General features: G+C 43.5%; 1 protein-coding gene across 2 annotated transcripts; it reads left to right on the forward strand.

The window, feature by feature from the left end:
• Positions 1-9241: 9241 nt before the first annotated feature.
• coq7 (coenzyme Q7 homolog, ubiquinone (yeast)) lies at positions 9242-11212 on the forward strand. 2 transcript variants are annotated; one of them, XM_029159911.3, is made up of 6 exons: positions 9242-9433; positions 9687-9922; positions 10055-10169; positions 10356-10495; positions 10799-10867; positions 11023-11212. In XM_029159911.3, exons 1-6 carry the CDS (start codon positions 9355-9357, stop codon positions 11098-11100), a joined length of 717 nt encoding a protein of 238 aa, XP_029015744.1. In that variant the 5' UTR covers positions 9242-9354; the 3' UTR covers positions 11101-11212. The 2 variants fall into 2 exon arrangements, with proteins under 2 accessions (XP_029015744.1, XP_029015754.1); XM_029159921.3 differs by having other exon boundaries at positions 9243-9433; positions 9744-9922.
• The last annotated feature ends 1494 nt before the right edge of the window (positions 11213-12706 follow it).

Consider the following 12706-nt stretch of genomic DNA (forward strand, 5'->3'; position numbering starts at 1 on the left):
CGGTCTGACTCTCTGTTATGTCTCCATCCCACCACCTGGCTGGAGTGTTGCTGAAACTAAGAAATGGTGTGAAACACCTCAGACGGCGTACCGCAACCAGTGAAAAGGGTGTTTCAGTGTTTACAGTACCGTGTTTTTTTTTTGCACCCAAATAACACCAAACACGTGCGGTTCCATGCTCCCGCTCATTGTGTCCATTCCACCCGTCTTGCGCTCCGCTGAAACTGCTGCATTGTAAATGTGGCCCACAAAGGCCAGTAACTCTGCATCCTGTGTGCATTGCATGTAGTGCCATTTACGACTGGAGCTGAGGCGCGTGCCAAGACAAATCTTCGGCGCAGCAGCACGTCGGAGGCGCAAATAAGAGTCAGGCGGCTGCGATGGCGCACTGAAATGAGCGCCCTAATGTAAACACGCGTACGCGTCTGTCCCGCAAAAAGCCGCATGACGTGCCGGGCGACGGCACCGGAGCGAGGCCGCTCGCGGTCGCGGCGCGTAGTCGCAGAAACGCGCGCCGGGCGCTCGCAGGGGGCGGCGGCGGCTCGGCCGATCCGCGGCCCAGCGGCGGTTTACCAGTCTGGGTCACCTACACTTCCTCTGGCCTCTCTCCCCGGGAGGAAAAACAGTCTAGTCAAAATAATGGTGTCATTTTGGCTTTTTTTTTTTTGCATTCGAGCGAGTGGGAGACAAATTTAGCAACAGCAAAGAAGGGAGGGGTGTGACGCCGGAATAAGAAGCAAGCGGGCAAAATCTCTGTTCTGTTCTTTTTCTCTCTTAAATAAGTGGTGTTAAGTGAGCGGCGCAGCTTTAGGGCATCCTGTAAATTCAGATGTGTCAGCCTACGCAAGCAATTACAAATGGGCTCTGGCTTCCGCCTCGCTCCCTCCTCCCTCTGCCCACAGAGTCGTCTTAATTTGTCCTCGCTGCTGCTCCGATCTGCTTCCGGACTGTTGGCAGGACCGCTGTGGTGCAAAGTGCTATAATGACGTAGGCGCTGTGTGTGTGTGTGTGTGTGTGTGTGTGTGTGTGTGTGTGTGTGTGTGTGTGTGTGTGTGTGTGTGTGTGTGTGTGTGTGCGCGCGTGCGTGCGTGTGTGTGTGTCCGTCGTGTGACTTTCCTCAGACTCTAGACCTTTCTCACATGCCTGTGTGAGTGGGGTGATGCTAGTATTTATCATCCACTGCCCCGTCACCTGCTGAGGAGCGGCTCATTCATAAGAGGAAAGCAGTCTCAGCTTCACTGATCGCACGCTGCTGCTGAAGAGAGCAATGAGACGCGCGTGTGTCTTCGAGGAAAGACGCGTTGCTTAAAGTGAGATGATCAGGATGACAATAACAATATTACGATAGTACGCAGCCGTTACTTTTTTACATTTGGGGCAAACAGTGAAAATAATAACATAATAACATTAAAGCAACAGTGACATGAATTGAGAGTAAGACACATGTAAACTGGGACTTGAGGACTGGGTTTAGGAAGATTAAAGAAAGATTACGGTTTAAATGTAATCTAATAACACATGAACCACACAATTCTTTAATGCAATTGAAGATTGTGTGTGTTTATAGTAGTTACTTCCTTATTTCGCTGTCTGTAATAAAAAAAACGTCCTCTTTTTTGCTTTTTAAGCAACATATTCCTCAGAGAATATCCCGACTGGGCCTCATTTCAGTGAAATCTGCCGCCTGTGTAAATTGTAGGCTCCAAGTGTTTGTCTGAGGGTGATTACAGCATGGACTGACTCACAGAAGGCGAATCGGCTCATGACCATTTATTACCGGTCAGTACCAACTTTCCAGTCACTGTTGTTGCCTGTTGGTTCCTGTGGTTTTGCCTCTGAGGTTCCTATTAATGAACTGAACTGTGATCATAGACCCAGAGGCTCATTAGCACAATCCTGGTTTTAAGTTGGATTTTCCTGTCAATATGAGCGCAGCCGAAATGAAATCCGTCCATTTCCAGGGGTTCAAAATGCTTTCGCTCACCACTCGCCTAAACCTACACGTACAAATAAACGTTTTTGAAGAGACTTGCACGCTCTTATATCATTTGGACACTTAAGCTCTTTTTGAGGATTCAATTCAAACCACAGACTCAGTTGAAGTCGGCTGTGCTGGATGCGTCAGCCGGTGGTGAGTTGGAGTTGGATGACCTGCCTGTGCCTCGCTGCTGACCCAGCCACAGTCCAGCTGTTTCAGGCCGCTTCCACACGCACGCTGCAGTGATCACATCCTGTGGAGTGCTTAAAAGTACACATTAGTTTTGTTTTAGTTATACTCTTCTTTAGGTGCTATAATATCAATTAATTGATTTACTTTATAATCATGTAATATGTTGGTGATTTTTATCCATCATTCATCTTTGAGACTGACTTAAACACTGATGAATCGCTTTGAAATGGCTTAATAGGATATTGTGGGTTCTCTCTAAACTGAAAACAGACCTGCTGCTCACACCAAAAATAGCCGTAAGTGGAAATCCACGGGACGGCCCCCCTTCACTTGTTGCCCAATAATGTGAGCAGCTGCCTCCTGCCTTAATAGACCCCGGAGCCTGACTCCCACTCGTTCCGGCCTCTTGTGACGTGTGGAGGCACCAGCTCTTTGCGGGTCATCACACCAGCGTGGCAAGGCAGCGATCAACAGAAAACAACACGAGGACCGCACTGCCGGGCCGAGCCCCTCTAAAAATACCACCAGGAAAAGTGAGGGGGAGGCTGGAATCACGGCTGACGCTTATTGGGGAGCTGCGCGCTGGAAAAACAGGGTGGGAAACAAACGGGTTGAGGACAATGAGGGGACGGCGACGACCAGTAACATTTGCTAGATGGCTTCTGGTGCTATAACATCATATTTATGTGCTGGGACTGGCACAGAACTCAGCCACAGCCTCCACTCTGGCAGCGATCGTAACAGCAGCAGAGGTGGTTAACGAGCGTTTGCCTGAGCAGCAGCAGCGGCAAAGTGTATTAAATACTGTATTTATGTATTTGCTGAAATTTGTTTTTTAAAGGGTCAAACTCTTTCAAAGAAGCGAAATTGACACACACGCAATTCTTCACTCGTTCTTTTCATTGGGATTGTTTGTTTTACAGTATGTACTCGGGTGAGCCACAGTTCGCACTCTGTAAATCAGAGACAAACGGGACTTCCGGAAAACCATATAGGACGAGCGAAGGCGAAGCGCGAGGAGCCACATCCTGTGGCCGACAGGAAATGCTGCTCAAATGACAGGTTTCGTAAAAAAGAAAGGGCTGCTGGGCTTTGCATCACACCCTGCAAATGAAAGATTCCCTAAATGCATCTGCCTCCACGTTTGAAAATCGGCGTGAACGTGAGAACTGACGTCTCTAATCTGAGCCGCTGCGTTGCACAGCAGCTCGCAGAACGCGGCCTCTTTCACCCGCTCTCCCACTGAACACACCTCCTTTACATAAACCAGCAGATGTGTGTGAGCTGCCGTAAGTGAAGCGTCTGTTGGCTGCAGGCTGTACTTTTGACTCATTTTCCCAAACCTGTTTACATGCTTCCTGACACTGTCAGGTCGCTATAAATGTGTTTTCTTTATAGGCTTCCTGTTGTGAATGGCAGTTATTATAGGACTGGGTCCGTTCGGAAATCTGAGCGTCTTGACGAGGTTCGCCTCAACATGTGCACGTTTTTCAATTAAGCCACAGATTTGAACATTATCTCTCCGTGGTGCAACAAACTCACTTAAGCAGGAGAGCCAGACAGACAAGGGCCATTTAACTTGTACCAGACGAGGCTAAATACACTGCAGTGTTCATGAAAACAGGCGGTTAGGCTGTGATTTCACTGGGCCTGTACGGACTTTAAAGCGTAAACAATTCAATAGTGGAAGAGAAATCACTTTTCTCTGGTTTTAAACTTGTACAGCCATCTATAAAAAGTGTTAGGTGGCTTTTTTAGGAGACTTGGAGAATTTAAATCAGAAAATGTACTATTTTATGAGACTTATTGTCTTTTTCAGAGGGATACCACCAAACCATAAAGTAGTTAGCTTTTTAAAACAATGTTGCATAACTTCAATTTCCCCATAAACTGAAGAAGTGTTGTTTTAAGGGGAATACCAGGCCGCCCAAGAATTTCTACTGCCAAGAGCAGCTACACTGATATTTGTTAATATCAGTCCTCCACTGACCTCTGGATTAAAACCAAAGTGGCCGAGGCCGAGGGCTCCAGTGGCCGCTCTTTGTTCCCGTTGACCTTCGGTCAACTTTAAAAAGCCAAAACCGGTGCTTCAGGTTTGCAAGTTGCCTTGTTCTTGTAACAGGTTTTGGAGGAGAAAATGTATTGACGACCAATCCAGGCCTGTTGTAGGAGACTGTCTCTGCACATTCACATGTGCAGGGTTCATAGAGAAAACATAAAAACACCTTAACAGAGGTCGTTTACTCTCCCTTGTGTGGGTGGATCTAAATTTAGGAGGAACTGAAAAAGCTGAACGAGATAAAATTGTCTTGGCTATTTTTGTTTTTGGCACTTGTACTGGCTCAGTGTGGTTTTTCAAAATGTGAACGTGTTGACAGGGGTTTTGGATAATTCAGTTTTTCCTGAATTGGAGGGGAAATGCTATACTTTTATAAATCAACATGACATAGTTTTCTGGGTCCAAAATTCCAAGTTATTTCAAGTCCAAGTTACACTCAGTAAACCTTGTTTTGTAAGTTACACTGAAACTTCTACTCACTGTTGATGTATATCCATATATTGTATTCAAATCAAATAATGATAAATAATTGTGACCTTTGACCTTTTCACTATGTTTCTGAAATCTATATTCAAAACTATGATACACACTGACACTGACATTGTTGAATCCAATATTTTTAAGGACCTGAAGAAAAGGTACTTTTCTTAGAGGTCTGGGGTTTTATGATTCAATGATCTAAGGACAGAGGGTGTCACATTCCTTTTTTTTTTAATTGACCTACATGAACATAGTTTAAAGGACAACTTCTGGTACTTTGTGAAAATCCACTCAATAAACATCCTCCTATTTGCGAAAGGCCAGTCCAGCAAATATGCTGTAACTTTTTTTCAAGTTTTATACAGTTTTATTCCACAGGGCAATTTAAAATTTCATTGCCTTCATTGTTTTTTTTTGTTTTTTTTTTATATAGGAGAAATTCCCTCCAGTGCGCACGCCCACACGGAACCGCTTCCACAGAGGAACGTTGGAAGTTTCCACTTTGAGATGATGCAGATCTTCACCCCAAAGTGAAATGTCATCCAGAGTTAAAAAAGGATAAGATCATAACAAAACCCATTGTTTTTTTCCCTGTGTACTTAGGCGTGAGCACAATATTATGTGTGTAACCAGGCACTGAGACAAATTGCTGTCATATATTTTACAGTTTTGGGGAAATAACAAATTTTTGTTACAGTAACATCACACACACACACACACACACACACACACACACACACACACACACACACACACACACACACACACACACACACACACACACACACACACACACACACACACACACACACACACACACTTTGGGAGACCCACCACGCCACTGAGGAACCAAATGAGGCAAGACCTCTCATGTCTCCTCTCAATGAGAGCAGACATTGTTGACTCACTGTAGTCTAGAGCCTGCGTCCCACCACAGCTATGCACTGTCTGACCAGAGCCTCGGAGCAAGGGTGTGCAGACTCACACACGTCCATGGGTGCATGAAAACACTACACAAACACACGTACACATACAGGTACATGGACACACACGCAGGCCAGCATCCACTCATCAATCATACAGTAACACACAAAGAGACTTTTCTATTGGTCTCCTCTTCAGTCGCACTACTGAGCGTTAGACTCACTTATCTAATGTATCTGCTAAAACCTATGAGGGACTGTTTACTCTTTGGGCAGACGTTCCACCTGTCAGACGGCTCATTTAAAGCCCCGCTGAACCCACTTGGGTTTTCTCTCCACAGATCCTCAAACCACTTGGCTCATGTGCGCAGACATACTCCAGCCTGTCCACAGACATCACGCCCCTGCCTGTAAGGCCCACTGGATCTGATGTTTAAGTAGCCCAACACACACGCCCGCTTTAACCTATTATGACACACCATGCATAAATCTTAAAATCTCCCTTAACTTATTACAAAGTAGACAAACACAGGATTTTTATAGCATTTACAAGTCACAATTTGTATTTCTTTTAAGCTAATAACCAAAATTGCTGAAGTAACAGATGAGCTTGACCTGTTGACTTAAAAAGAACAACTTATAGCTTAAAGTGTGCCAGCAAATATGACTTGCAGTTTTTAGGTGTTGCAAAAACTGTCCCTCCCTTCTCTGTGCACATTTTATGTAATAATCATATGCTGTCACAGCGGAACTAGAAACAAGTAAATGTGCTAATGTCTTCATGTCTGTAATGAAACAAATATCAATTAAATGTTGAGGCTGCGCTCTTCTGTGTAATTCAGCCTCTACAGGCCTGTTTTCAGTCCAGCCTCATACCTGTGACCTACACTCACACACACACACATGACAAAAGCAAAGCCACACATACCAATGTGCAGCCACACATGCGAAGCCACCCACAGTCAGACAGTCCGATAGGGAAACACAACCGGTGTCTCACCACAAACACATACACAGACAAAACCGACACACCCCGCCATTCACTATCCCGGCCTTGTTTACTCACGACCATCACCGCTCTGTAGCAGTCAACCTCATCATTCCACAGATTCCTGTGTTCCTGCAGTATTTTATGTGCTTTGCAGTGTTAGTGTCAGATTATCAAACCCCGAAATCAAACCTACATACCTGGGAAGTCTAATAGTGCAGCATTGTGCTTTGCTTCGATGGACAGCAAAGTGCAGGGACGCATTTGGCCGAAACTGCAACAATAAACTGAGCTCACGCTTGGTAAAAGTCAGACAAGTTTATCTGTGTAACACTGCCACCTGTAGACCATCAACTACAACTCAGATTGCGCCACAGACTTGCCTGATTGCTTTATTGTCAAAGTGGGCCTTACATAACAAGCCTAAACAAAAGATCCACTCATGATTTGTTTGACAGAGAACGGCTCAGAGTGTCTGGCCAAAAGGTAATTTTCTATATTTACTTCATTCTTTTAAACGCTTGGTTTCCTCCCACAGGCCAAAGATATGTGGGCCCAGGTGAACTCGGTGAACACTGGGTGTGGGTTTGTTTGTGTCCAGTGACAGACTAGGGACCTGTCCAGGACACAGAGATAGATTCCAGATGACCCTGGGACTGTCCACAACAATAAACAGCTACAGTGACTGGGTGATTATACAGTAAGCCAAAGTACTGTAACTCCTCCTGAGCCGAGTGACTGCAGCAAAATAGACATACACAAAAAGCTAAAATCTCAATTTATGGTGGGAAAGATCACCTTATTTTTTACTATTACTGCAGCCTTTTGCTAAATCATTTAAGTTCATTTTTTTCTCATTAAATGTACACACAGCACCACATGTTGACAGAAAAACAGTTTAGAGTTATACGAAGAAAAACTAATTATAACTGGTCACAAGTATTCAAATCATCATCATCATTTTGTGAATGATGCAGGTTTTCCACCCCTGGATTTGAGGATCCTCCTCCAGTCCTTCTTGCAGATTCTCTTCAGTTCTCTTGGGTTGGTAAATGTTGGTGAGCAGCCATTTTCAGGTCTCTCCGGAGAGGCTCCATTGGGTTTAAGTCAGGGCTCTGGCTGGGCTGTTCAATAACAGTCAGAACAGAACAGTCAGAGTTATTGTGAAGCCACTCCTTAGTTATTTTAGCTGTGTGCTTAGGGTCATCGTGCTGTTGGCAGGTGACCCTTCGGCCCAGTCTGAGGTCCTGAGCACTCTGGAGAAGGGTTTCTTCCAGGATATCCCTGTACTTGGCCGCATTCATCTTTTCCTCCATTGCAACTATAGTCGTCCCGTCCCCCACAGCTGAAAAACACCCCCACAGCATGATGCTGCCACCACCGTGCTTCGCTGCTGGGACTGTATTGGACAAGTGAGGAGCAGTACCCGGTTTTCTCCACTCGGCTTAAAATTAAAGCCAAGAAGTTATATCTTGGTCTCATCAGACCAGATAATCTTATTTCTCACGATTTTGGAGTCCTTCATGTGCTTTTTTAGCAAACTCCATGCAGGCTTTTATGTCTTGTGTCATGTGAGGGGAGGCTTCCATCGGGCCACTCTCCATAAAGCCCCGACTGGTGGAGGACTGCAGTGATGGGTGACTTTCTACAACTCTCTCCCATCTCCCGCTGCATCTCTGGAGCTCAGCCACAGTGATCTTTGGGTTCTTCTGTACCTCTCACTAAGGCTCCGAGGCTCTGATAGCTCAGTTTGGCCGATGGCCAGCTCTAGGAAGGGTTCCGGTCGTCCCAAACATCTTCCATCTGAGGATTATGGAGGCCACTGTGCTCTTAGGAACCTTAAGTGCAGCAGATTTTTTTGTAAGATCTGAGCCTTGTCACAATTCTGTCTGTGAGCACTTCTTATTTGCTCTGACATGCACTATGAGCTGTAAGGTCTTATATGGACAGTATAATCAAACACAGCTGGACTCAAATGAAGCCGTAGAACCATCTCAAGGATGATTTGAAGAAATGGACAGCAGCTAAGTTAAATATGAGTGTCACAGCAAATACTTATGACCAACTTATGACTTGTGATATTTCAGTTTTTCTTTTTTAATAAATCTGCAAAAATGTCAACAATTCTGTGTTTTTCTGTGTGCAAAATTTCCCCATTCAGGAAAAGTCATATCTTATGTGTATATGTGTATCTCACTGTATGTGAATTTCTGACAATATATCAGAGACCTAATCTAAGTTCTTCTAAGTAAAGAGAGAAAAACCCTGACTAACTTCCAAACTGTGTATAAAACAGCAGATACAGTGAACATTTGTTTGTGGGTGAATATTCTCATCCTGACGTACTGTTATTGGTTTATTTAACCAAAACCCTTAGTGTCTTCTGTCCATTCATGGTCAGTGAGGTAAACTAGTTTATTTCAAATATCATAATAGCCCAGTAATAATGTTGTGTTCATTATTGTTATATAGTGTTCATATATTGGCAAAAAATATACTTTTATTTAAAGTTAGATGGAGAGAGAAATAACTTTTGCTTCGGACTGACGACCTAAACCCTTCTCTAGGTTATGATAACACGTGTGTGGAGGGAGTGGAGTGTGTGTTCAGCTTTGCGCCGGTCGTTACCCTCCTACGTCATCGGCCTGCGCCACGTCGAGCTTCTGACATTCAGCGACATTCTGTGTTTGCGCTGTTTTCCCTTCTGCAACAGTCAAACCATAAAGCTGATGTCATGCAGAGAGCTACACAAACAGCTGCATGCTGCTGGGCTCACACTGTCGGCCCTGCGATGATTCGCCGGTGCTGCAGAGGTAACCAGTGGGTTTTTGTAGTTAACATTAGCAGCTAGAGCTAGGAGCTACCGTGCTAACATGCTAAAAACACGTTATCATCTCCACGGGATGTATACACTGCAATAGCGTTATGGTCTCCTTTTTTTAACTGTTCACCCTCTATTATATACACGTAGTATATATAAAGTATACGTAATAGTAGCATTACGAATTATGAACTTATCAAAAGTATTTGCTAACGGATGTAATTTATTTACAACCGGTGCCACAGTTCGAGCCTTGGCGTCGTTCTCCGTCATGCGGGGTTGTGCTGCTGCGCTTGTTGCAGGCTCCCTGCAGCAGACCTCGCGAGCTTACGGTGTGGTGCCGCCCCCGCGCGACCATCAGGAGAAGGAGATGCTGCACCGAATCCTACGCGTGGACCACGCGGGTGAGTACGGTGCCAACCGCATCTACGCCGGCCAGATGGCGGTGTTGGGCCGATCCAGGACCGGACCTCTCATCCAGGTGCGGACGCGGCGCATGAGTTTGGAGCTGAGCTTAGTAGATGGTTCTTTGTGCTGTTTTTATTTAAAACAAAACAAGACGCACTGTGTTAATTCAGTATTAGCTTAATGTGACAATGTCCTTATTCTACAGGAAATGTGGGATCAGGAAAAGAAACACCTGGAGAAATTCAATGAAATTCTGGCGGAGAACAGAGTTCGACCCACAGCACTCTTACCCTTCTGGAACATAGTTGGCTTTGCATTGGGTTGGTACAATCCATAAACACACTTCTCACCAATGTAGCATAGCTTAGTTTGATTTGGATTTATACCTTTAATGAAAAAACTAACAAGGTCACCAACACTTGCTGAGCCTCAGACCTGTTTATAGGCAGGAGCTGCACGCCACAGATGGTAAGAATCTGGTATTTGTCTTGTTTGATACCTCTTAGGCGCATCCACTGCCCTGCTGGGAAAAGAGGGAGCAATGGCATGCACTGTGGCGGTGGAGGAGAGCATCTCTGAGCACTACAACAGCCAAATAAGAGCGCTGATGGAGAAGGAACCAGAGAGATATACCGACCTATTAAACGTGAGTCATCTCATTATTTATTTCGGGTTGTAATAACATTTGTTCAGGCTTTGTGGGGCCTGACAGCCTAAAACTTACTGTAGCCTAAATCTTAAATCTTTTGTAACCAACTTTGCAAACTGCAAATAGGTAAACACAGTGTAAACATGCAGAAAAATAGAAGGCAAACTCTATTTTGTATGTTAAATAAAGAATAAAAACTGATATCACTGTTTATATTTACTTTAGTTAACACAAAGCAGATGAAAGCTGTTTAGATGAGCTGAAATAATTTTCTGAATGGTTTGGGGTGTATTTTAACAGATAATTAAGGAATTCAGAGATGATGAGATGGACCATCATGATACAGGACTGGAGCATGATGCTGAAACAGTAAGAATCTTTTCATGTTTAATGTAACATATTATTTTTACAATTTAATAAATCTAATATTTTATGTGAAGCGGTCTGGTTGATAATGTCTGGACATGTAAATTACTGTGATAATGTTATTAAAATATTATTGTATTAATTTGCTTTTATTTCAGCTACCTGGCTACTGGTTCCTGAAGAATGCAATACAGCTAGGCTGCAAAGCTGCAATATATATTTCTGAGCGGGTCTAAGTTTATATGAATTTGTTTTTGTTTTAGTAAAGGTATGTTGACTTCGTTTTTGTAAGATATTTACTTTCTATTTAAATTCTGCCTCATTAAAAAGGCCTCTTGTGATACAACATATTGTTGTACATTTGACAGGTTAAAATATTAGAGTAAAGCATTCAGTGTTGTCACAAAACGACCATACACTTTTGGACAGGTTTGGTTTAAGACCGACAGGATGAGTGAGGGTGAACCTTGTTAGGTTCAACACCAGGCTGTTGAACTCTTAGGAGGCCAAGAGAAACCGGGAGAAATGCCATATAATCTTTAGTTATAGTACATGACCTCTTTACAGTGTTCTTGTCATGCCTTAAGCTACTTCAGGATTCCTGTGCCTGCAAGCGCTGCATAGACAACGTGTATGAGCAGTTAAAGATCTCACGCCTGCCTTTGAACAAACGATAAATACCTAAAATACAAATGATAAGGACATATCGATACTGACATATGCGTGCCATCATACCTTTCAACAAACTCTCCTCTTTCACATGTAATAGTTCATATATCAAGCTGAGCGATGGCTTGTCATCCTGGCCTAACAGCTAAGCGTCCTCACACAGCTGTTCTGGGTACATTGGGCCACTGAGAAAGATGGATTGAAAAGAGGCTTGTCCAGAGCTTCTCGATCTGTTAGGCCTCGTCTCTTAGTCAATATCAGGTTGTCTGTACTGTACGTTAAGTACTTGGCCTTTACTTCAGATTTTATAAACATATGTGACATGATTCTTCAGGTCATGGTTTAGTTTTTAGTCTTTGGTACAGCTGTGTAATTTGCCTTGTGAGAGAAGGAACTTCATAATTAAAGATTTTTATACACATAAAATGTCATTTCCTAAACAACTGTAGGTTCAAACCTCATCAAGTCAGTACGTTTAGACATAAAGGTAAACTGAAGAACACTTGACCTACTGTTTAACAAGGTATAGGCAGCATCATGCTGAGTGTGTGATAGTGGCGCTGATGCATTGCATAAAATGGACGAGATGATACAGATGGACCAAAAGGACCTAAATTAAATAGAGTGACCAGTATAAAGAAACTGCTGTGCCAGAAAACCATTTAACTAAACTGCTCCACGGTTGATTTGGTCTCATTCTCTGCCTGTAGTGAGGTCATAAAACCTTGAATGCACTCAGTTATTTAGTCCAAGTACATCAAAAGCATTTTTCATGACTAATTAATGTCTGTGAAAGGAAATTAATTGCATTCACCGCTGTACTTTGTTTTTATTGTACTGTACTGAAGATTAGCAAGCCAACACACTGAGCATGTGAATGCGGTTGGCTTTTTTAACTTGCTACACATTGTGTTCACTAGAACTAATATCATAACTAACACACAGTAGTAAATGATAAAACCTGAATGGGCTGATTTGAACTGTAGGTCTCACAAAATCAGCAATTTGAACACGTCAGGAGAGACTTTAGCCAACAACTGACTGCCTATTCAGCACATTCATCTGTATTTAGAGTAATGATTACCTACATACTATAGATATTGGTATGTTTAACTCAGGTCTGAGCTGCATCTCTTTGCATATGGTCAAAGGAGTTATTTTAGCTGGACTGGG

The sequence above is a fragment of the Betta splendens genome, chromosome 1 (assembly GCF_900634795.4).
Source record: "Betta splendens chromosome 1, fBetSpl5.4, whole genome shotgun sequence".
In the NCBI taxonomy this organism is placed as follows: Eukaryota; Metazoa; Chordata; class Actinopteri; order Anabantiformes; family Osphronemidae; genus Betta; species Betta splendens.

Excerpts from the sequence above, each read along its gene's own strand:
- coq7 (XM_029159911.3), top strand. The coding sequence starts at position 9,355 with ATGCAGAGAGCTACACAAACAGCTGCATGCTGCTGGGCTCACACTGTC. Across the intron at positions 10,170-10,355 it reads CATAGTTGGCTTTGCATTGG|GCGCATCCACTGCCCTGCTG; the intron begins GTTGGTACAATC and ends GATACCTCTTAG. Across the intron at positions 10,868-11,022 it reads TGGAGCATGATGCTGAAACA|CTACCTGGCTACTGGTTCCT; the intron begins GTAAGAATCTTT and ends CTTTTATTTCAG.